The sequence below is a fragment of the Falco naumanni genome, chromosome 1, assembly GCF_017639655.2.
Source record: "Falco naumanni isolate bFalNau1 chromosome 1, bFalNau1.pat, whole genome shotgun sequence".
In the NCBI taxonomy this organism is placed as follows: Eukaryota; Metazoa; Chordata; class Aves; order Falconiformes; family Falconidae; genus Falco; species Falco naumanni.
In genome coordinates this window covers 27546933-27571347 of record NC_054054.1, presented here as the reverse complement: position 1 = coordinate 27571347, position 24415 = coordinate 27546933, and the positions used below count along the sequence as shown (strand labels likewise).

Here is a 24415-nt window from a genome sequence, read left to right as displayed (position 1 = left end):
GAGATCAATTAGCAGCACCTGCATAGGCCAGGTAATAGGGCTGAACTGAGATCACCAAAATAAAGTTGTTGGCACAGGCTGCAGATCTAGAGATCTGCCAACGTAGGTCTTTCGTGAATTTGGTACAGGGCATAAACATGAGAATTTTTGTCAGTAGGGAGGACCATCATGGCACTTGCATAATCTGGAAGCACTGCTGAAACTTGTCTTCTGGCTTTTTGTTCTTAGGTATTTCTAGGGTGGCACCTTGGCTTGGCTCTGGGTTGGCTATCAGGAGTGATCCCATAGCTCTGTTTGTCTTGATGGCACCTCTTACCTATGTTTTGACAACTCTTCTCCATTTAGGACTGAATGCGCAGCTTTATCTAAAAATGACAGTGACATCTTGGATTTTGTGTTGGGACATGCAAATTCGCTATTGGCTGTCCACACAAGGAGCACACTGGGCTGCCCTGAAACAGTTAGAGTGACGAGAGAACAGCCAGTGAAGATGCCAACATTTAAATGAAGAAATGGGATCTGATTAAGATGACCAAAAGCGCAAACAAGTGAAGTAGTGCTGTGTAGGATGGTATTGCAGGACTGCCAGACATAGAATAGTCTATAACCCTGCTCTGCAACTGATGTGTTCTTACCATACATGATGGCATTTGCAGTGAAACACTGTCTTGCAGGCAGTCTGTAAGTGAATGGCACACACTGATTGCCTTCCTCTGAATACACAGTTAAATAATGATTTCAGGTATCTAGTGTCCCATCTGTTTAACTTTCTCTCTTCACTTCTCTAGCGTGCTTGTGTACTTAGTGCAGACATACTGAGTCTCTTACAGTGACTTTCAGAGGCACCTGATGTAAAGATTTATGGAATAACCACTCTACAAAAGCATCTTTTCCCAAGCTATTTCTTTTTTCTTGCAATAGTTTTGTCAAATCTGGATGTGAGAAGAAAAACAGAATACAGAAAAGTTGAACTTTTTACTTACTGTAAAATTTTAAGACAGCTTTATCTTTTAGCAGGAGGGAAGCAGGATCTAATTCATCTATCATCAGCAGGATTGGAAGTACTGACTTTTCAGGACAATGATCCTTGACTCTTTGGAAAAGAAATTGGCAACTCCCCTAGTGTGATCTGGCTGTACCTTAATGGAGGGGGGTCTTGAGTAAATAGCTTGCTCTTCCCTTTTCTGTCCAACAGCATCACACTGATAGGTTCCAGCAAATGCAAATTATCCTAGGAAAAGCAATGTGTTTTGCACTGTCCTTGATAACAGTTTAGTAACAATTTCCAAGAGAGTTAGAACATAACCTTTTCTTCACAAAAAGCTGAATAGTTTAATTCAAATTATGTAATAAGTGTTTTAGTGTAAATAGTCCATGGTGAATCATAGGCAGTCAGTAAGCTTTCTGTGACAAAATACAGTCTAATTCTATAGGGTATTAACAATTTCTATCCATGTTTCTTATGTAATAAGAGTCTTGCTAGAGGTTGAGGGCTCTTTAGGTGTATTGTTCTTCCTCCTCTTCCATTATATTGAATGTGCTGTACATTAGGAATGCCTGATAGTTATCAATATCAATAAACTTTAAATTAACCTATGTCAGTATCATAAAATGTGTAGATATTCCTAAGATGACCATTCCTGTAGGAATCAAAGGCCAGCAAACATCTTGTGTTCAAACGGAATTAATTTTCAGAAATAAATACATTGTTGTTTTGGGTGGGTTACAATGTATTTTAGAAAAAACCTATAAATACAAACTAGTATCAACTACAGGAGTGGATTTCATAGAAGTATCTAGGTAATTGACAAGTTTGAATAATCTTATTAGACTTTCTGATGAGAAGCCGAAAGCCCCTAGACATGAGCAACCGTTTGTTTTACATCCAAAAAAGGACTGAAACTGGTGAACTAAGTAACTGCTTTTCTTAAGTGGAAGTCAAGGTGAGTTGACCTGAGGCAGCTGAAGTCTAGTATTACATGACAAAGCAGCAAATACAAGCTCATCCATGAGCAAATCAGTTCACTGGTACTTTATACTAGTCAGGCAGAATGCTGGAAAAAGCTAATCAGCTTCTGCACTCCAGTTCCCTTGGGGCCTTTGTAAGTTTAACATTTTGAGTAAAATTCTTCCTATGAAAAATGTCTTCTGTCCCCCTGCACCCCTACCTGCCTCATTCCCCAGCAGTTCTAAGGAGGACTGTGGAGCACTCTTTCCTCAGGAAGTCTTGCTATATTGCAGAGTAAGAGATGGTCTTTTACTCTATTGCAAGTAGACCCAACTTATTCATCATGTCAATCAAAAGCATTCATAGGATGATTTCCACCTTCCACACCCCTTGCCATGAAAATGTCAAAATAAATTTTGAGGAGAGGAGGATTTTGACACACATTTGTAACAGCTGTCTAAGAAGGTTATATCGGAAATAACTTCAGTTGTAATGAGGACACACATTGCAAATGGAGGTTTTTTCCCTTCTTTTTGGGAGTTGGATATTGCTAAAAAGGACTGAACAATGTCAGGCTTTATGTAATTGGAAAATATATTATATTCACTTCTGTCTGTTTTGCTAGCCACTATTTTGCCAGTTGTACCAATTTTCATAACTGTGACAGAAACCTGAAAGCAAAGGAGACTAGGCGAGAGCCTGTCTCCTATTGCAGAAATGGAATACAATCTGATAAATAACTCTTCCCCAAAATGTTCTTGGTAACTCATTTCCTGTTTTAAATCCTGTTATTGCCTTTCAATTTAGAGAAAACCAAAACCACAAACAAATCCCCCCTCAAAAACAACAAAAAACACCCTTGTCCTGAAAGCTTTCAAACACCATTGCTGTCTTTTTTCCATTTATAACTATGTAAAAATACTCTTCCTTCTGTTTCCTGCCCCATTGTCTCTAACTCAGCCACAGGCCAGCCTCAACCCTGTGAAGGGAGCTGCTTGCAATTCCACTCCAAAAAAAAAAAAAAAAAAAAAAAGGGGGGATTTAATCTCTGTTGATAAGGAATGAGCATAGATGTTTCTAGCGATTACTTTGCATAGGTATTGCCTCCATGTTCAATAGTGACTTGTAAAATGTGAGCCAGGAATCCTGCAGGTGTGACCAGCAACTGGTGTTATGTCTTCAAGTGCTGTTCTAATTTGGGAAATCATGTGAAAAGAAAACTTTGAAACAAAAGATGGAGAAGATAATGCTATGGAGATGTTAATGCACTATTTGAAATATCTGTTGACTAGCTTTATTTCACATTCACTACTTAAAAGTTTATGTTACTGAATGAAGGAGCTGATGAAGCAGTACAAGATGAAAAGAAATAGCTTGTATCGTAAGGACAGAAGGGGGCTAGGGAAGAATGAAATAGTGAACACCATGTGATAAACCCTCCAAATAAAGGGCAGAGTATAGTTGTAGACTTCCCAAAAGTCGATTTTACAGGAATACTCCCTTCAGAGCCAGTTAGGTGCTGTTGCATTTGGAGGTCCACTAAAAGCCCATGGAGTCCTTCCATCAGCTGCACTTTAGTTTTTGATCATGCATTTTCATGGAGAAGGGTTCAAAAGTAAGCTGCAGTCTGGGATATGGTGGATTATTTATGGAACGTAGCCAGGTTTTTTGTATTTCGGGCTTCAAGTAAGATATGTCTTGAAAGCATGTAAAAGAAAACCTTTAAAGTGTATCAGCAACATCATGCATCTCTCTTGGGGAGGAAGCACCACCGCAAAATAGAGCCGGCCAACTTCACTAGAACACCAAGTACAATTATGTTCTATTTCTGAACTTGTTTACGATAATCTATAAACAGATTCTGCAAATATTTTTATTTTTTTTTCAGAAAGGAAATAAAATCTTTTTGTGCCTCTTTAAATTGCATGGAGTGCTCTCCAACTCACATGACTTTGCAAAAAGTGTAACCTTTTCCTTCCAGCTGAGGAGTCATGAGGAACGTACTTGAGCTGAGATTTGTCTGTAATATTAAAAGGAATGTGATACTGTGAAAGTGGCATACAGTATTCGTGGCATCAATCTGCACTACTTAGTAACCTTGTAGAGGCAGCACTTGATGGATGTGAGAAGTCTAGTCACCTTTATGGCTTTTTATGATAATGTGTAAACTGTAAGAGTATGTGTTGGCTACATGGAGCTCCACTCTCGGTGTTTACTGTGTCAGAGTCATCTCGGAGGACAATAGTGTCACTCATCCACCATGCTCCAAGTCAAAAAGAACTGGATTTAAACAGGTGACTCTGTTCTGCCCTATACAGAATATCCTTTGAATTTAGTGCAGTCTTGTTCATCAGCTTCTTATGTACATCCCGGGACAGTTTGTCTTAGCCCCATCACCCTCACTTATCCTATCCTCTGTATAATGCCCGTTCAAACCTAACTAAGCAAACCATGCCCACAAGTAGACACGCATAAGATCACTTTTCCTTTCATAGGCCCATGGTGATGCTATTCAGCCGTTGAGCTTTCCCTTATCAAGGTTGAATAAAAATCTCTGTCTTGCCTTTGCAGGTCTGGTTTCACAGTCCTCCCTGAGCAGCACACCTGCAGTGCGGTTAGCCCCACTGGCTGCTAGCCTGGCTACCCCTCCCAGCCCTCTGGGTGTGCTCTGACTTGTTCTTCTTTCTCAAAAGACATCCACAAGTTCCCTGGTTAGATGAGACACCTAGTGCATTTTAGGTACTGTAGAGAAAAATGAGCTAGACTGACATGCACTGATGGTGAAGCTGCTGAGAGTGTCACAGGTCATAGTTGTTTTATGAGCAGTGAGGACACAGCAGTAAAGTTTTAGATCATACGCATTGAGATGTGAAGTCATGGAGCAAAGGTGAACTGTCTGTCCATGCACCCACCGATCTTAAGTATTTAGGGAGCTCTTGGTAAGAATCTCATTTTGGCTTTACCCGTCATGCATTCTTATGTATGGAAAAACTGACAGGAACTTGCAAAAGATGGTCATCATCCAAGGACTGGAGGAACTATAACCTTTCTACTTCTGTGAATTAAATCTTGGTTTCAAAGTGGCTTTGTGGGCAGACTAAAAGTCAACAAATAACAAAGGAAGAAAGCTAATAATGAAAGTACTCCATAGAACTGTTGATTGGGAGTCAAGGGGTGAAAATGTGGTAAATGAGAATTGAAGTTAACGACTGGAGAAAGTTCGCAGTGTAGGAAGCTGTAGAGCAGTCTCCAAACAAGATATTAGAAGGAAGAACCCTGTGAAGACACTAGAGATAAGACCTGAATATAAAAAGTCTTACTGAAATGGAAATTGACTTGAAAAGTTTGTTCCTTTTTTCTACCTTGAATTCTACTAATGCCAAGGAATAAGGAGATTCTTCACTTTTAAAACAACTTTTTACTTCAGTGAGATACTAAAGACTGGTTTTGTGCTAGAATTTTTTAGATCATTCTTTAGTTAAACTAGTGGGCCACACTCCTCACAACAGAAATCTCAGTTGATTGTGTCTTGTCCTTTCTCTGTCAGCTGTAGGTTTCTGATGGAGAGGAGGAGGTTGTGGGGTCCCCATCATTGGGCTTACTTGCAGCTCGGCTCATTGTGACTCCCACATCTCATCTAAGTTTGAATTTGGATCCAACTTGAAAGTTTGCCTTGCTTTATGTGGGGGACTGCACTGTCAAGGCCACATCCAAATTAAATTATTCTGTGATTCTGAAAAGAGAAATTATGCAGTATCTTGATTAAAAAAAATAATCCTTAGTGAAATCTAGAAATTAAAATGCCAAACTTTAAATCCATTGAGAACACTGTCCCAAAAAAAGTCAGTTGACCACTAGCATGGGTATAAGGTGATAAGGACAGGAAGTGTTGATCTGTTTTATTACTGCACAGCTGTTTTGCTAGAAGTGTGCTGAAAGCAGACCAACTGCTTTTTAGTACATATCAAACCACCAAACTTAAAAATTTTATGGTCTTTTAAAAATGCAAAGAAATGCTTTGCTGTATCATGTTTTTATCTACGTTCTGTATATATCAAAAATAGTTTTCCTTTCTTCTGTTCTACTACTTTTACGAAGTATTCCATGATTGTAGTATCTTATGAGTGACAAAAATATTGCCATCTGCCCTGGTACAACTAGATGGCTTCTCCCAAGATACACAGCTGTGGACCCTATTTTTCCTGTATCAGCACTCTTTAGTGAAATAAAGGAAGGGTATTAACAGCAAACGGTATGTTAGACTTCTTGAGGCTGCTATGGTGAGAAAAAAAGGCAAGTAAAAGCACTTAATAATTCCGATGTCCGCTCATACTTGAGTAGGCAGGCAAAACTCAATCAAAATATCAACTTGTTTCAAGAGCTTTGTGAAAGAATTTTAAGGCTGTATTCCAGCTGGGGTGGCATGAGACCTTCTGAGGTCTCTCAAGACCTGACCCTGATGGTTTTCAGTCTCCAGGAATTTCTGGAGTCTATTGTTCTAGACCAGTTCCTGACAACACAGGTCTGTCTTATATTAAACAAAACCACCTGCTCCCTTGAAATAGTTAAGCCTGTGCTTGAGGCCTTCACAGACCTAAGGCCTTATGAAGGGACTGGTGGGTATAAACTGGTAGGTTTATACCGGTGGGTATAAACAATGCATAGCATCTAAAATCATAAATCATTCAACTTTTGTGGGTTTTTTTCTCCCTGGTCCTGGCGAGTTGATGTGCTAACAGTTCTTTTTCTGTGGGACGCTTTGCTTTCATACCTACTGTGTATTAAAGAAACAGGGAATCTTTTTTTAGTCTGGTCTTGTTTACCAAAAGGCAGCTGTTGCATTCAGCTGTTACTGGGCTTTTGTCATTACAATAGTTTCTCACTCTTTCTCAAATCCACTATCAGGCTAAAGACATCTTACTGCATGCTAGTATGTAAACTTACAGGGTAAATTCTGGTTGCGTGGAGAATAAATTCAACTACAGTTTCTGTGAAGAGAAAAATTGTTTCTTCTTCAGATGCAGCAAACCTGTGTGTGCTTAAAAATTACTGCCTTCTCTCATGATTTGGTGCACAGCGTAGAAGCTGTAGCTGTTGTGTAGTAACACACTAATGTGCATTAGGAGGTTCTAGGTGCTGGTTTGTGTTTTGCTTGAGTACCCAAGAGTCAAGGCAGAAGAATACTTAGCGTTTCAATTCCCTGCTTTGTCTCTGCAAAATAAGCATTCTTATCATAGCAGAAATAACATGGCATATATTTAAAGAAAAATCACAACAGTCCAGTGTTAGCTTTAATAGTTATAGATGCATCTTTTTCTAAATCTATTTCAGATGTGGAGTATCTAATTCAGAAACTGTAAATGCAAAAACTTCCTAATAGATTTAAGTTATGTCTTCTGTTTGCCAGTTCTGTTTGGCCCTGAGTAAGTGATGAGAAGGTAATGTTCTGTGTTTGGTAAAATTTCATCATTGCTTATGCTGTTGTTCTGTACTTAGTTTTGTGGGTTTAGGGAAATAATTTTAGCTCAGCAGCAGTTGTTTTTCTGATTACAGAAATAATCTTTATCCACTAATTACATATTTCATACTGAGAAGTCAGAAAACACTTAAGAATAGAAGTATGTTAGAAAAGAGAATTTGTGCGGTAGGAAGAAGTCATACATGTGTGCAACAGTCCTCCTTCACTGTCTTAGCAAATTCAGATTAGTAGGCATAATTACCTATAGGTCTGTATAGGAGATGTTGGTATCTAAGTCACCAAGCAGAGACAGGATGGGACCTCTGGGTCCTGCAGCAGGTTACTCACGGCCATGTCCAGTCAGAGTTTGCATACAAGGATGGAGACTGCAACCTCTCTGGGCAACCCATGCCAGCACATGGCCACCCTCACAATAAAAAAGACATTTTCTTATGTTCAGAAAGAGCCCTACAACCTTTAAAATAAACTCCAAGAGACATTAATGTAATTCAGGAGCAATTTGATCCTTGTTGGTTGTTGATACAAATTAAAGAGCCATAAAACCTGATTCAGTTTATATCTTAATTAATTCCTGGAGGTTTGCAAGAGATGTGGTTACTGTTTGCCCAGTGGCATGCTGCTTAATCTGGAAAAGTTCCAGCTTTGGTTAATAAACGTTTGCCAGGATAAAGCCTACATTGGGGTTTTTTAATGATTTGAAAAAACTAATATATTTATTTATATTTCACAGTTACAGGTGTTGTTTTTTTCCTTTTGTTTGTAATAAGTAAGTTTACTTGATCTGCATGCACTCAGCATCCAGGTGTGTTTGCTGAGGGAGCCAGGGCCAGAGGTCACAACAGGAGCATGTGGATTCTTCATTTCTAGATACATGCATAAAAGGCCTGGAATGGTACAGGTAGATGAAAAGAGCACAGATCTTGACCAGGCCAAGAACAGTGCCAGGGTAATACGTATTTTGTTTTTTCTGATTCATCATGACGTCTTGTCTTTACTAATGAAAAAAGATTCATATTTAACATACACAAAGGTCACAGGAAAGTGAGGTGGTGTTGCTGCTTCGGCTAGAGCAATAGTCTTATCAGTTGCCTAATCAGAAGTAATAAAATTATATTAACAGGCTGTTAATTTTTTTTAGGTTGCTAAGCAGGAACAGGGGAGTCAGTGTTTTTCAGTAAGTGTAGCACAGAAGCCAGCTGTTACTTACAAAGGACATAATTCAAGCCTTAGCATGTGTGAAAATAAATAATTAAATACTCCCCTTGGTTCAACAGGCCTGCTAGGTCTCCTCAAACATGACATTTATTAACTACTGCAATGTCATTCGGTGTGATGTAGAGTCTTCCTCCTAACTACTGTCTGTTTATAAAGTCCAGCCACTGCTGAATAGCAATTGTGTCAATGTCAAGTGTTTGGTGATGATAAACATTGACAAAATCAAACGCAGTAACTGCACACGTATGATGGATTCCTAATGCCTTGTCTGAGCTTTAGCTCAGCTGTAACCTTTGCAGCACCTGCACTGCTGGAAATTCTCCTTATAGTCTTCAGCATGGGTGGTGCTGGGGGAGCTTAACCCTGGTTGAGATAGCCGTGCTCTTCATCTGGGTGAGAGCTGATGTTCCTGGCTTTAACGAAGTGAACATTTTCCAGAAAATACCTCCTTCCTTTGCTGTCACCCCTGTAGCCTCAGCAAAAGCAGAGGTAGGATTGCACATTTCTGTGTGTATTCTGGGCAAATCAGAAGTAAAACTGTCTGTGGCTGGTGAGTCCAGACACTCCCACAAGAGTAAAACATGTTTATTAGAAAATGCTAAAGCAGTTGCAGCTTGAAATATGGCTAGAACAAAGTTTTAATTTTCACTGTCATTCTGATGGGTTATGCGACTAAAAATTGGTTCTTTGAAGGAGTATTAGGTAAATAAAACTGAGGTGATCTTTGAGCTCACTGTGGAGGAAATGCATATCGTTTAAGGTAATAAAATTTTGTTATACCCTTACATTCTTGTATACGAGTAAAAAGTTAGATGTGAAGCTGCCTTACCCCAAGGCTTTCCCACTGGTTCATGACATAGCTGAGGACAGACTTCTGAACTCATGACCCTGCTTTTCTTTCCTCTCCCCCATTGTCTGCTGAGTGAGCAGCTGATGACTCATGCCTTGCGCTCAAGGGTGAAGTAATGCTTCCTGAAATGTCTTACTTATTTTGTAATCTGTTACGTATTGTGTTAAATTCACTAGCTATATGCATGTGTATGTATATCTATCTATCAACCCTTATATCCGTATCTGTGTATCTGTGTTTCCTGGTCTATAAAAAGAATTCTACTGAGGTCTTTATGAGCGCCCAGAGTATAACCGTTCATTTTTCACTGTTCAAGCTTTTTTTTCTCCTCTAAGTCCTTTGCTGTTTCCTGCATTGGTTTATGTACATTACTGCATTATGTTTGAGCATTACATAACCATGGACATGTCTGAAAAAGACAGAGGTCATGTCTCCGAAGCATTCTTTAGGTTTAGGAATGCCTTTTCTCATAGGGAAGATGGTTCTTCTGGGCTGCTGTTTTAGTCTGCTGCTCCCAGACTTCTTTCTGTGCTATCTGCAACCAAGTATTTGTAAGTAAGCAAGCTCCAATTGATGCTTACCAGAACAAATCTGTTTTGCCAGGAAACTGGCGCACTTAGCAGGGATTTTTCCCAAAGTAATTTGGGGAAATTAAAAAGTTGGCAGAATTATCTGTTGTAATCATAGATGGTGACCCTGCATTTGTTAACGGCAGCAGCATAGGCTGCAAAAGAAACTTAATCCCCCAGGCCGGTCAAAGCAGTGGGATGTAATCAAGCATCCACCTTGCAGCAGCTTAGCAGATAGCATATGCATCTTCCTATGCTTTAACCGTATCAGAAACTGTGACTGTTCACTGTTAAAGTATATCAGATAGCAGTTCGGGTTTTGTTTATAGTTGCAACATCTGTGGGCTGCAGCAGACTCTTCTCTCATACAGATGCCCTGCAAGTGATACTGTATGTGGAAGCAATATTATTTGAGTGTCATCTAGGATGCTAGAGTAAAAATGAATATCTACAATAATGAATGTGTTTTTTAAAAAAACAGAGTTATTTACAGTTAAAAGAACCCTAAACTGCCATAAAGTAATATGCTATTATGAAGGTGAAAGCAAATTTGCAAGAGGCCTCTTAATCTGCATGACATGAATGTTGAGTGAGCGAATGGAGTGAAAAATAACAGAGGTAAATAACTTTCCCAATTAGTCTATGGCTCCTCTCATGCTCTCTGAAGTATTTTTACCTTTCATTGTGAGTTTGAATTTGTCATGTTATACTGGTTCCTTCAGGTGCAAAACTTTTACTGAAAACACAGAGCATTACAAGAGATGAATCTCGTGGTGACCTCCTGACCGGGAGAAAAATGAACAATTCATCTAGTCAGTGTTTAAGTTTTAAAATATGTCTGTTGACAAATACAAGATCACTTCAACTGGTCTTTTGGAAAACAAAACCAAATTAGCCATTCCAGAAAAGTAACAGCAGGGAGCGCCTCAAGTATTGCAACTTGTTTGTCATAAAGCATCAATGCTAATGTTGCGTAATTTTTTTCCCCCTCCTGTAGGTGCCTGAGATTATAAGCTCTATTCGACAAGCGGGGAAAATTGCTCGTCAAGAAGAGTTTCAGAATAATCTCTCAGATGTTGAAGACCCTTTTGCCAAAAAGTTTGAGGTGCTGTTCTGTGGACGAGTGACAGTAGCACATAAAAATGCACCTCCAGCACTTATAGATGAATGCATTGAGAAATTTAATCGTGCAAGTTGTACAAAAAAATCAGATTTCAACTCGTCATCCCAACAACATGAAACTGCCAATAACTTTGGAGGCTTCTCTTTCAGCAACAAATTTCGGTCTGTCTTCCAGCCCTTGGTCAGTGAAGAGGAGGAGAAAAGGCCAATTAGGAAATCCTTTTCTCAGCCTGGGCTTCGTTCCTTTGCTTTTAAGAAGGATTTGCAAGAGGGAAGCCATAGAAGTAACAGCTTTGTCAGGTCTTTTGAAGAAGATGCAGTTTCACTGAACCTAAAAAGTCAACTTATCTATGGACACAGTGTTGTGCAGCCAACAGACATTGCAGAAAACCGGACGATGTTGTTTACGGTAAAGCAAGATTTGCAGCTCATGGTGACATTTTCACATCGTGGAGTTTGGAGTGGCAAACACCAAAGCAGATGTTCTGACAGACGACAGTTACTTCTTTAATAACTTAATTGCAATTACCAGAGCTTAATTTAAACTTGCTTGTTTCTCTCAAAAGCATTACCAGTCAGTGTAAATTGTTTTATATAGTCAAAATAAGTTTTTTTTAAAATAGTTTAAAACAGCACTACCTGAAACTTTCAGATTCTGAAGACAGCTTTTAGAAAGCTGCAGCTAGTTTGTAGGTAGTTATACAATTGCAAAATGGTGCATACAATTACTCTAGCTACTAGCAGCAGAAATACATTTCCAGGTGAATGAGTTACCTGTAACTAGAGCAGATGGACCAAACCATGACTGGGGGCTAGTAGTCTTAATATCCCATGTTAAGCAGTGTAATTCATAAAGGTGTTCCTGCTGTCAACATGCCTGTGTAATGATGGAGTAGTGTAGTAACTTCCTAGGCTACTCCACGCCTGTCTCCAATGCCGTTCTGCTTTTGTGTGGTTAGCAATGCGCTTGCCTTGATAGGTGAGCAGGAAAAGTATTTTTCAAGACCTGAGAAGCAAGTAAGGAATGTGTTATTTGCTCCTTTTGTAATCCTCATGATAGACAAGTTATATAAGATATGTTATGTATCTTGTATCTTATGAACATAATGCAAACCTGGAGCTGATACTACGATGGCTGGCTATCATAAGGTCATCTTGGAATCTTGGATCCGTCAGCTGCTGTTTGGGCTGGGAGTTTTTAAGGACAGTAACAGAGTAGAGTAGGTGCAGTTACAGCAGGTGGTTTGGTTTTTTTTGGAGGGGGTGGGGGGGGGAAGAGAAGTGCTGCTTTAAGGATTGCCAAAGTGTAAAAAGTGTAAAAAGTAACACACAGAAAGAGGTGTAGTTAGCTATACCAGATTTTAAACAAAAGTTTTTTTAGAAACAGGCTGACATCAAGACAGGGAAGTGGAAGAAGGTGGAGATAAATCTTGTGCCCCAATAAAAACAATTTACCCTCTTCCCTGAGCATGTATTTCACACAGAAAATATAGATGCCCTTTATAGAAATGACTAATTTTTAAACAAATTCTGACTCCATTATTAATTCATGGCATATATTTCAGAGACAGGGAGGTTACAGAGGGACTGCTCAAGTCCACATCCTCTGACTCCAGTGAGTGCATTTTTAATTTATATCAAATAGATGCAACAATTTTCAAAAACACATGCAGCTTCAGCCTGAATATAACGTCAGTCACCTGCTGACAGGCTCATTTCCAAATTGTGGGGTTCTGTTTGTTTGGCTTTCTGTCTTGGGTTGTTTTTTGCCTGGGAAAATATTGGTTAGTATGCACAGTTGTATTCTTTTGCCATTCATCAAGTGAAAATTCAGCTGAATATAAGGAAGTGAAGTAACTGTGGTTTGTGCTAGCAGCTTGTAGCAGAGCTGAGTTTGTTGGTTAGCCATCCCCCATGTTCAGCAGGTTCTGAGTAATGGTATGTATGCAGCACGCACAGGTCTTCAACTTTGCCTATCAATTTGTGTGTAGCTACATATGAAATGCTTAAAAGTAACTTCATATCCAGAGGAAAGAAATTTGTTTGTATTTTCTCAGTTCAAGTTCTTACTTGACTTTGCCCCAGGATGGCAGCAGAGGTTGCTTGCTGTGTGAGGTGTGAAAAATATTCAGATGAGTTAGCTGCTGACTCTCCTCACCTGGCTCAGACAGTCTTGATTTTGGTATCTCTTTCTGAAGAACTGCTTTCCTAGCCAGCTTCTTAGGATTTGGGGGCTTTTTATATTTAGGCTTTTCTCCTGATTGTATTTGGGGTAGGGGGTGGGAGTGGTTGTTTTGGTATTGCTTTTTTCCCTTGTTCAGTTAGCTTCAAATGATCCCTGCTGCCCTAGGGACCAAGTGTGAAAGGAGTGTGTGGGGCTGAGCTAAGAAGGAGCCTCTTGCTGCAGGGAGGGGAAGGCAGCAGTGAACCAGAGCAGGCTGCTTAGTAGGTGTTGGAAGGAATAACCACATGAACATGTGCAAAGTCAGCCCTGGGGACAATACGAGGAAATGAGCAGGGGGTTGTGGAGAATCATTGTGACTGGTTGAAGTGAAAGAAAAGGTGGAAAGTGAATGCACAGGACCATTTTCAGATACACAGAGGTGACACCTCTCACTTGATCATTCACACACAGGATTCGCCCCTTGCCCCTTCCTTAAATTACTGGTATATTGGTGCTGCTGACATTTTTATGTGCATCTTATGGGATTTGTTGGTGGTTGAAGCTTCAGCAGGTTTGTCTAATGTTTGCTCATGAATGGATCCAGATTCCATCCATCTTCCCTAAAATCTGATAAAAAGAGATTTGTCCTTAGCAGACTCTCTGATATGCTAGAAACTATGAGGAATTTAAATTTTATCTGTTAAAATGTTTCAAAGATGTTGTCAGAGGCTGAAAAATTGAAAACAATAGTTTCATTGTAAAAATGCCCTTTGCCTATCAAAAGTTAGCATCAGCTTTTGGTTTGCTGCTGTAGAAATGGCCTACAGATTAAATCAGGTTAGAAAATATACTGCAGTAAGCTCATCTGAGTTAAAGCCTTTAAATTAAATGCTATGTGTATCTTAAATAAATAAAACTCTAAAAAATACTTAGGTGGAAACAGGTAGAGGCATACACTTGGATTTAAATTTTAGAACAATTTCATTAAGTAGCTTTTAGGAATGTAGTATATGCCAAGACTGCAGAAAATAAGAAAAGGTAGTATAAGTATATTTCCTCAGTGCAAAGCTACTTGTGGTATATTACTCTCATCTAATTAAACACTATTCTCAGTCTCTTGTCTCAAATGTGAAACTAAATCTTGGTTCAGTGATGTGCAGAGATCTGAATGCCAGATCAATGTGGCTTCAGTATTCTCTCTTTTTGTCTTAGTAATACACTAATTGGTCTAAATATACAGGTAGAAAAAATGTTGAGATTTATGTCCAGGAAGCATTTTTATAGCATGACAAAATGAAGTGTAATGTTACTTGTTATCATCTTGTTATTTATTTTGTTCTTTTTAGATTGGCCAGTCTGAAGTTTACCTTATCAGTCCTGACACAAAAAAAGTAGCAATTGAAAAAAGCTTTAAAGAAATATCCTTTTGTTCTCAGGTAAGGTTGCAGTGTATTCTTTTTTTTGTTTGTTTGTTTAAATAGTCTTCACTTGTGAATGCTCAAGTACTTCTCTCTCCTAGGATTTCAAATGGATTCTCACCCCAGCAATTTCAGTAATTGCTATTGACAAGTTGCTTGTTAATCAGTAATTCTGTGAAACCGTCAGTCTTTTCTCATGCTTTGCATTTTAATTTCTGAGATAAAAACTCACTTCTGTGTGCAGTGGATGAATATTAGGAGCTAGAAGGAACACCCTGGTCCGTTCTGGTTTGAGATTTCAGCGGGCGTGATTCACAGTTGTGCAAACCTGGGATTCCTTGAACCATATTTTTCAAGAAGTGATAATGAAAGGAGAAAACCAATATGTAAGAGTTATCTGAAAAATGTTTCAAAAATACATTTTTTTCAAGATTATATGTTGCATGTATGTAAAGAAGACAACCCTCTGCCATGCAGAGGTAGTGTCTTGATGCACTGAGGGTAAGCATGTTTCAGAGCCCCTTCATTCACTATTAATCCCTGTTCCTTATGCCACAGAGTTTGCTTCCCTGTCCTGCCTGTTGTTCTCGTGGCTCTGACTTAGATATTGCATGGATTATGTGAGGGTATCTAATGATTTATTTTGAGTGGTGATGTTTCGAAAGAGATGCAACTTACACACGTGAAGATGTGGTAATGGCATTGCATAGGTTACACAGGCATATGATTCACACTCAGCTACTGCAGCTGCTTAGCAGTGTGAGGGCAGAATAGTCATGGTCACATCAAGGACGTGGGACAGCTCGGGCAATTACAGGACTCCTATATGGGCAGCTGCACTAACTGCTGGCAGGTCCTGTGTACAGGAGCAGGGGACCGTCCTTGGAGAGTTGCTCAGCTGTCAACCTACAGGCTGAGCAACTGTTCATAAAGACATTTCATAGACCAGTTGCTTTTGTTAACTAACCAGTGTCATGATACAGGGATTTGTCTTTCATTAGCCGTTGTCTGTCTTGCGGGGCATTACTTGTATTTAGTTTGTGTACCAGATTTGATTCAGATTAAGTGAATGGGGAAACTGAATGTAATTTATTAAACTAAGATGGAGTCCTTAGAGAACACTTAATTCCTTTAAAACCTGTTATAGATCAATTTAGGTTAAACCTCTGAGAAATTAACCTGAACTATAATTATATAAATAAAATTATAGTTATTGAGGAATGGATGTTCCCACTAGTTGAACTAAAAATTCACCTTGAATTAAACCAGTGTAGTGCTTGTTTTGGAGTAAACTTAAGCAGTTTGCATGCTGTCAGATCAAGAGCTTTGAAGAGAACTCCTTGATCACAGAAAAATCTTTATCCCCATGTTCCCTTAGGCCATCTCCTGAGGCAGGAACTAGTTAGGTAGACTTTGTGACTTGCCCTGAAGATCAGCAGATGGTTGTGCTCCTCAGAACAGTAGGAATGAGGTTCTAATTCCGCCCTCCTGTCTGAAGAATGTGCTGCTACTGGGTAGATGTTATGTCAGTTGGACAAATACTGGTATTGGAGTAGAGAGGGCTTTTCCCCTAAGTATGTACTTTACAGAAGACTTGATGGAATGTTCTTGTGGACTCATCATGATCATAAGAGAACTTGAATAATCTTTTCTTGAGGGGAGATCAGAATCAGAATCAGTACTTAATTTCCAGAATGCCCAATCTATCAGTGAGCTATTATAATGGCAGAAAGAAGTATGTGGTCCTGGGGCAGTATCTGAATTAGCTTATCTGAAACAGCTAAGAGCATTTGCCAGCTCCTGGTACCTCGCAGTTTCATGGGCAGGGCCATGATCCCAGCTGGGCTCCTTCCATTGTAGCAGTTGGGTTGTCAGGAGAAGAAATAATCTTTTAGAAGAAGAAACATAGGCTGGGAGGTTAGAGAGGGGGCTCAGCGCGTTCTGTATACATCTCTAATGTGGGTGAAGGAGGGAGAAAGTCTGCAGGTTGCATCAACCTGTTCTTGCTTTATCACATAGCTGCCTCCTAAAATGCTTAGCCTGGACATCCAATGGAGCTAGAGTTGGAGAAGCTGCAGGTTTTACATCACTTGAATGTCCTTCTGACCTTTTTGTTCTCATGGCATATTAGTGCCTGATGTTTGTCTAATAAAGACTTTGTTATCTGTGTAATTGTCACACTCCAACAAACCAGGTATCTCCATATATGTTAAATTATTTTCCCTCATTCAGATGGCATGGTCTGAAGGTTTCTTGTTAGTATTTTGAATGATAAGACAATATTGTTCAGATTGCTTAAGCATATCTGATGCTATAATGTGTTCATTTTTGGGACACCTGGCCATTCTGTTTTATAGAAGTGTTCTTTTTATGTTTTTTAATGCTTTTAAAACTGTTTTCTTCATGATAAAAAGGCAAATAGAATATTCAGTGATTCTTGCTGTATTAAAAAGGAAAAGAACCAACAAAAAAGTCCTGCTAGGCATCTTCAGACTGTCTAAATTTCACTGAAATTTCTGATTTATTGTGACTTATCATTTTGATTTTTAATACAGCAGTTTATTGCTGCTCTTTACCCTACTATAATTGTTGTGCCACGATAGCTAGAAGGTAGTAAAAAGGTGCTGAATATAACAGAATTTCTATAAACAGGCTCTACCACTGCATATAATTCATCATCATAAGTTTGTTTGGCTTTTTTAATCAAGAATGGTGCACTGAGGAGATGTGCGCTGGGATCACCCAGCTCTATTCATCTGAAAGTCTTTTCATGAAAGAAAAAAACTCCCAGCAATTAAAAAAACTCCTTAGCATTTTCCCAGGATGTGCTGTCTATCTACTGTTGCAAGTAGATTGTGCCTCAATTTGCATGCGTTTTTGGAGAAATAAATGCTTCCATGAGTTATCTTTAAGTAATATATTTAACTATTCTCATTTTTTAACTAGCCAAGCTTTTCTGTAGATGGAAAAAAAAATGTTTATCCATTTTGCACTATTGCTTTGATTTGCTTTTACAAATGTAAAGCAATTGTTGACTGCTTTAGCAAAAGGGAAGAAAAAGAGAGCAAGCTTTTTTTCCCTGCTGTTTTCAATACTGAGTAAAATACATCTTGAAGAGCATGTATTCATCCCTGTGTTTTCCAATGGATCTATTGTAATTCAGTCATTAAAAAATAACCCCAAAACCAATAAACAACCTCTAACTTAAGACAAATTTAAAAGATTGATGAAGTCATAGATTCTGTAACAGAATAGATTTCTAATGGCCAGATGACTTTAATGTAGCTGGAACAAGATATATGTGACCTATCTGTAATGCTGTTGGGCTTTTCATGCTTTTTTAACTAGAAAAAAATACAGGTACAAAACATTAAAAATAAATATGACTGGTTCTTTACTGTTATTTTTGTGGTAGGGAATTAGACATGTGGATCACTTTGGGTTCATCTGCAGAGAGTCTTCAGAAAATGGAGGCTTCCACTTCGTTTGCTACGTGTTTCAGTGTACAGATGAAGCACTGGTAAGTGAAAGAAAAGAAGAGCCTAATGGAATATTAGGCCCTAAAAGTCTTCTGTTGCTCCATGCTCTGTATTTTGCCGGATGTCTTAAAAACCTGCTCCATTCAGAAATATAATTCTTTAAAAAATGTGACTAAAATAGCAGTCTGCAAAGGAACTTTAAATTTGTTTTGAAGGCGGAAGTTAAACCCCCCCTTAAAATACAATAAAACTTCCTTTCATTGCACAAACTAAGTTAGACCATACGCCTCCTTTTTTGGAAGGAGGGGTGTTTTATAATGTACCTATTCAGAAAATCAGGACTACACTACTGTGCTCTGGGTCAGGCAAGTGAGTCACACACAACTGCAGTAATCTTTTTTATCACAGACAAGAAAAGGTTTCTAGATAGAGGTAGTATCTGTTATTAGACCACAGTAATAAAATTGGGTGGCCTGGAAGAGATAAGACTTCATGATGACTTTTGTCTTGCTTAGGCAGAAATGACACAGGAACAGCTTTTCTTTTTAATGGTAAGCACATTCCCAAACAACCAGCAGTATCATTTTTAAGACTGTTGTGCTTGTGTTAAGGAAAACAGAAGCTCAGTGGAGGAGTGAAATTCTGTTCTTTTTCGCTTTATTCTTTTCAGGTTGATGAAATCATGATGACACTGAAACAGGCTTTCACTGTAGCTGCTGTGCAACAAACTTCCAAGGCACAGCCCCAGCTCTGTGAAGGATGCCCTATGCAAAGCTTGCATAAACTCTGTGAAAAGATAGAAGGTGAGGTTTAAAGAACTTTCTAGTCAAATATATTTTCTAATGATTTTATTGGGGGACAGTCTTAAATGTGAAACTCTAAGGGAATGAATGCTTAAAAAGAGCTTGGGATTTGGGATGGACGGTTGGAAGTCTTTTTATGTAGAGGACTGCAATGTCATCTGTCAGGTAGTAAAAGTTAAGCTTCTTTCTTGTACTTTAGTTGAATTTTTGAAAGTTAATTAAGAGTCTTAAGTATTACTGAATTGCAGCTAGCTTGACTCTATTAACCAATAAACACAGAGCACTGTAGTTACGGAACTTCTCAAGAATATATGCTGCAATAGCTATGACCTGCTGTCCTATTGAATCCACTTAGGTAATGCATTACACCACCACTAGACATGAACTACATGTTTGTGCATGTTGATCTATGCTCCTTCATGAAAATACAGCGGTTAGAATTGTAGTTGTTGCCCAGAAAATGAGTTCCAAGACAAAAAAATCTTTGCATTTCAGCAAATTTTGCAGTTAAGTTTTGCTCATTTAAGTGATGTCTGGGGTGAATAAAGGGCAACAGCAGCTTGTCAGATCACATGACAGTAGCTTGTTGGACTAAAACCTATCCAGTATTAATTTGATGAAACTGGAGAACTTCCAGAACTACTTTTCACTCTGTTTTGGTCTTCAGCTAGCTATGATTTTTGAGAAATTTCTTAAAGGCAAATGATTTTTAATGCCTTGAATCGTGCCATCTGGTTAATCATATCATGTGGTTCTGGAGGAGAAATGCCATGATCAGAAAATGAAGTACAAACTACTGTTTGCTGGTTTTTCACAGAAAATAGAGGAAAGGCATTTAATCCAGGATGAGAACAGAAAAAAATAATCTGAATGAGAGGGTAGTCTGCTTTAGACTATCAGTATTTTTCATTAGGAGACAAAGCAAGAACTTCGCTAACGTGGAATAAATTTACTCTTTTTCAGAAGAGGCCATGGCATACAAATTGAAGGAAATCAATGGAAATTATATTTATACCACAAGCAAAATACAAGCAGTACTGCATAAAACACCCAACAAAGTAGTATGCTAAAATGCAGTAGATTGTGGGTTTGTTTTGTCTTGTGTGATAATGGAATCTTCAGATGAGAGTATAATCCTGGTCTGTGCTGAGTAAATCGCCTTGTTGCAGAGTTCGTGTCCCTCATTTTAAAGACATGAGTTCAGTAGTAGCTTTAAATTAACCTAGAGTTCTTTCTAATGCCCTGTTATGAAATCAGTGCAGTGCATCAGCTCAAATAACTGAAGAGCTTTGGATTAAATTGTGCGCGTAGTTATGAGACTGATTAATTCTGACAAATTTGACCCTGTGATTTGTTCTTTTTTGTTCCTCTTGGTAGGGTTACACCCTTCTAAGACTAAACTAGAACTACAAAAGCATCTTACAACACTAAATAACCAGGAGCAGGCCTCTGTTTTTGAAGAGGTTAAGGTAAGCTCTTTGTTTCCTACAAGATTTTAAAGCAGTTGATTATTTTTTTTTTGCTAACATCACTGTGAAACACCAAAGTTATTTTCATTTTTTAATGAGTTATTAATATCTTTACTTAACAGACTTTTAACCACCTTGTGCTTTAATTTCAGTATATTTTTCTAGACCTGTTAAAAATGTGTGTTTTGATGAAAATAGCTCATTTTACTCATTTTTTTCCCCTAATACTACTTGTTTTCTAGGAAAATGTTGACTTCTCACTGGGTACAATGCACATTTTTTTTATTTTTTTTGTGGGTGAAGGTAGTGACTTGTACAGTGAGAACATTTAGCTGTTACTTTGACCAAAACAAATCATTGTAACATTCCCAGATAGGAAATTTCCTGCCTAAAATGTATTCTAATCTTCATAGTTGTCAAACTAAGTAAAAAAAGTTTGGATTTCATTCAGAAGATAGAAAGTTATTTTAGCACAGAGGAAAGCATAGCTGGATTTAAGACAAACTATGAACATTGCAGGAAATGCCATTGGGCTTGGCACACTACTGAAGATTAGGAAATTTCAGACTTCTTAAAAAGTAATGTTTCCTTCCTCTCTTGAGTGATTTCAGTCTCTTTGTATGTTTCCATGTGGCAGTTTATCATCCAGTACCAAATTTGGAAGGTACTCTGTGGAACTGATTCCATGAGCTAGGTGATTTCTTAGTATACAACAGCTGGCTGGCACTGTTGCCTTTTAGTATTCTGCACACATTTTAATGATCTAAAGCTTCTAGTAGTCACAGGAAACTGTTAATTGCTTCTGGTGAGAGTCTGCAAACAATTAACTTGGTAAAACCAAGGGTAAAGTATGTCTCTCCTGCCTGTCTTTTTCGGCTAATTTTTTCAGTTGGACTGCCTGAATAAATTCTTACAGCTCCGTATGTTATAACCATGATTTGCATTTTTAGATAACTGTCTTAATAAGAATATTTTTATTAATCTGACATGCTACCTTGGCATTAGCTAATTCATAGTGTATCCTCTGCATTACATCAATAGACTTAAAACAGCATATGCTTTTCAAAAGTTAGATTTCTGGGATCAAATTCTATAATAAATTGTTTTAAAAACATTTTCTCTTACAAATAGGTTCACCTTGTGCACTAGTTTTTAAAATACCTATGTCGTTTCCCCAAAATTGAAATGTCCAATGAGAATGATTTTTAGAAGGGTTGTGCAATCATAACTGCAAGACAGTACTTCATGTGTGCTACAAAACTCAGAACTACAGTGTTTTGGTTTTCTTTACAAAAATATTTTTTAAAGTCTGTATTTGCTTGTGGCAATTTGATACCTCTACAGTTGTCCTTTATCTTTCATGTAAATAGAGGTCACCTGTTTCTGTGGCTGGTTGAGGCTTTGCCTGGGACACCGGTGTCCTCTGGTGGACTGGAGTAGTAGCATTAACCATGTTAAACTTGTTCTTACATTAACAATGTATAGACAGTGACAAAATGAAAAGAGTAAATATTTGCTGTTATACAAATGTATAATAATTGTGCTTGTACTGTTTCCAATTAAAGAAATTAAAACCAAGAAATGATCAAAAAGAGAATGAGTTGGTTATCTCTGTTTTGAGAAACATGTATGAAGAAAAACAGAAGGACCATGTTCATGTTGGAGAAAAACAGGTAAGTAATCATTCAATTTTAGCTCATGTAAGGAGGAGCTAGGAGAAAATCTTCCATTCCATTTTTTTATTTTCCAAAGGCACATTTCCATCACTGGCTTTTGGGAACTTCAAACTGTAGGTGGTGGCAGACGCTGGTTTTGCTTATGATACATAGGCTATTGTCATGCTCCAAAACGGGCATATCTCAGATTTTGAGGTACACGGTACAGTCTGATGTCAGGCCTAGGAGAGAGCTGCAAACAAGGTAGACCACCAATTTGGTTGTTTCTTTCTTCTCACTGCGAAGAAAATTCCATGTATGTGAGAGACTATATAACGAACTTGTAATTGCTCTCAGCTGGTCTGTGACATTTGCCATCCTGCTGTTTGTGTGAGTCAGTGTCCTCATAATGCAGTGGATTTGATCCTTGTTAAAGACTATCGCATTTACTCAACAGCTGGAAGTTATTTCTTGTGTGCAAACCACCATTGAAGTGGCCTCAAGGAGGAGTAGCTGAGGAGGATTGCTGCAGAGACTGTCACCCATTTCCAAAGAGTTGCACTATCTTTCATTCTGTATCAGGTTGTATCAGTGCTGTTTAACTGGCAATTTTTACAGCACAGTTACAATTTTTCGAAAGAGATGAATGATTTTGGACGCCTTGGTTTGTGGCTAACTTGAGACACCTCGAGAAGGTCTGCATTTAAAAGAGGATCAGCACCTATTCTATAGATCTTTCAGATCCAGATTTTTAACCGTTTTAAAAGTCTTGGCTGTCTCACCACTTCTGGCCAGTAATTCCATGGCTGCTGTTGGCTATTTGTGATATAAACTAGCAAATTAATATATGGAGAATAATTAGACTCCTGAAGAAACTGGAGAAATAGCAGCAAGGCTTCATATACTATTTCTTCACTTTGTTAATCTCTTCTCCTTTTATGCCCACTGGCTAATTATTGACTTCCCTGATAAAGCATGAAGAAAACTTTGTATATTTTGTTCTCTGATTTCTTGTCTTGAGCATCTCACCAGAAATACGTTTTTAAGAAAAAAAAGTGTTGTAGTTATGGCATGATGGGAAGAAACATTGCTTGAGGTCCTTTATTGTACCTGAAATACTTTTATTTGATCTAATGCCAGCTGATTGTCACATAGTTGTCAGTCACAAATGGCTTGAAAATTCTAAGGCCTGCTGCAGTCTGTTTGCTCAGTGCCTATAACCAGAATTGGTTAATCTGACACTTGCAAAGATGCCAGTGCTCCAAGAACAGAGTTGACTTGCCCTCAGTCCAGTCCATCATTATGTTTACTCTGATAATTTGTCTCCCAAGCTGTGTAATAGCAGATACCTTTGAACATGGGCTCTGGCAGTGTTGTTTGTCTAAGCAGTCATTAACCCATGAGGTCCTGATGTCCCTGTTCCCTTCTATTCTACATAGACATTCACTTTCATGCTTTTAATAATTTTTTAAAAATACCTAAATCAGGTGAGGAAAAATAAATTAAATGTGATACTAGTACATGGATCTTATTTAACAAAAATGACCTTCAAACTAAGTGTCTTTTTGTAAGAATGTAATAGTGGGCAGCATCTGATTTGCCCTTTGTGGATGAGATGAGTGAAGGTGAAAAGAAAATACAGAAGCCTGTAACTTTGTCAATAGAATGCTTTAAAATAATAGCTAGACAGGACTCTATAGCGATGGTGATGATGTACTATTCAGCTGTCCATGTACTAATAGTTACATAGATCAGTTATTCAGATCTCTGAAATCAGGGCCATGTAGAGAGAGCTACAGTGCCTGGCAGCCTCAGGATGTACCCCACAAAATAACTCTGAAAACTGTGCTCTGGCTTCTACTGCAGGTGTCAAGTTTGGGTGGTAATATTTGCATTGTGGTGTCATTTTTGTATTCACTATATTAGTCTTCACAAGTACTAAAAATGGACTGAAATACTTATTTAAAAAGCAAAACTCTAAATAGACTGTTACCTCTAAGATGGAAATGTTTCTACTGGTGAAATATATAGAAGAGTTAGGTTGTTATACATCTTTCTGGCCCTTAGAAAGCCTCATTTTAATGTGGGGACACTTGATAGTTCTTGTTAATTATGAGCTTCGTCAACTTTGAGTAATTTCTTGGCTGAAGAAAAGTAAATCCAGCAGAAATCTCTACTCTGTTGCATTTAAACATTTAGAATTTGTACAAACAATTTAGAATTTGTAAATCCCTATCAAGATGG

At 38.3% G+C, this 24415-nt stretch overlaps 1 protein-coding gene across 11 annotated transcripts in view; it reads left to right on the top strand.

Moving 5' to 3' along the window:
• The window catches only part of TBC1D1 (TBC1 domain family member 1), a 113619-nt gene that overhangs the window by 40876 nt on the left and 48328 nt on the right, over nt 1–24415 (top strand). For all 11 annotated transcript variants that reach the window (XM_040587642.1, XM_040587623.1, XM_040587613.1 and 8 more), the window contains 6 exons: nt 11059–11592; nt 14694–14783; nt 18181–18285; nt 18915–19047; nt 20425–20516; nt 22082–22189. In XM_040587642.1, coding sequence (XP_040443576.1) covers nt 11059–11592; nt 14694–14783; nt 18181–18285; nt 18915–19047; nt 20425–20516; nt 22082–22189 — 1062 coding nt within the window. The remainder of the gene's footprint in view (nt 1–11058; nt 11593–14693; nt 14784–18180; nt 18286–18914; nt 19048–20424; nt 20517–22081; nt 22190–24415) is intronic.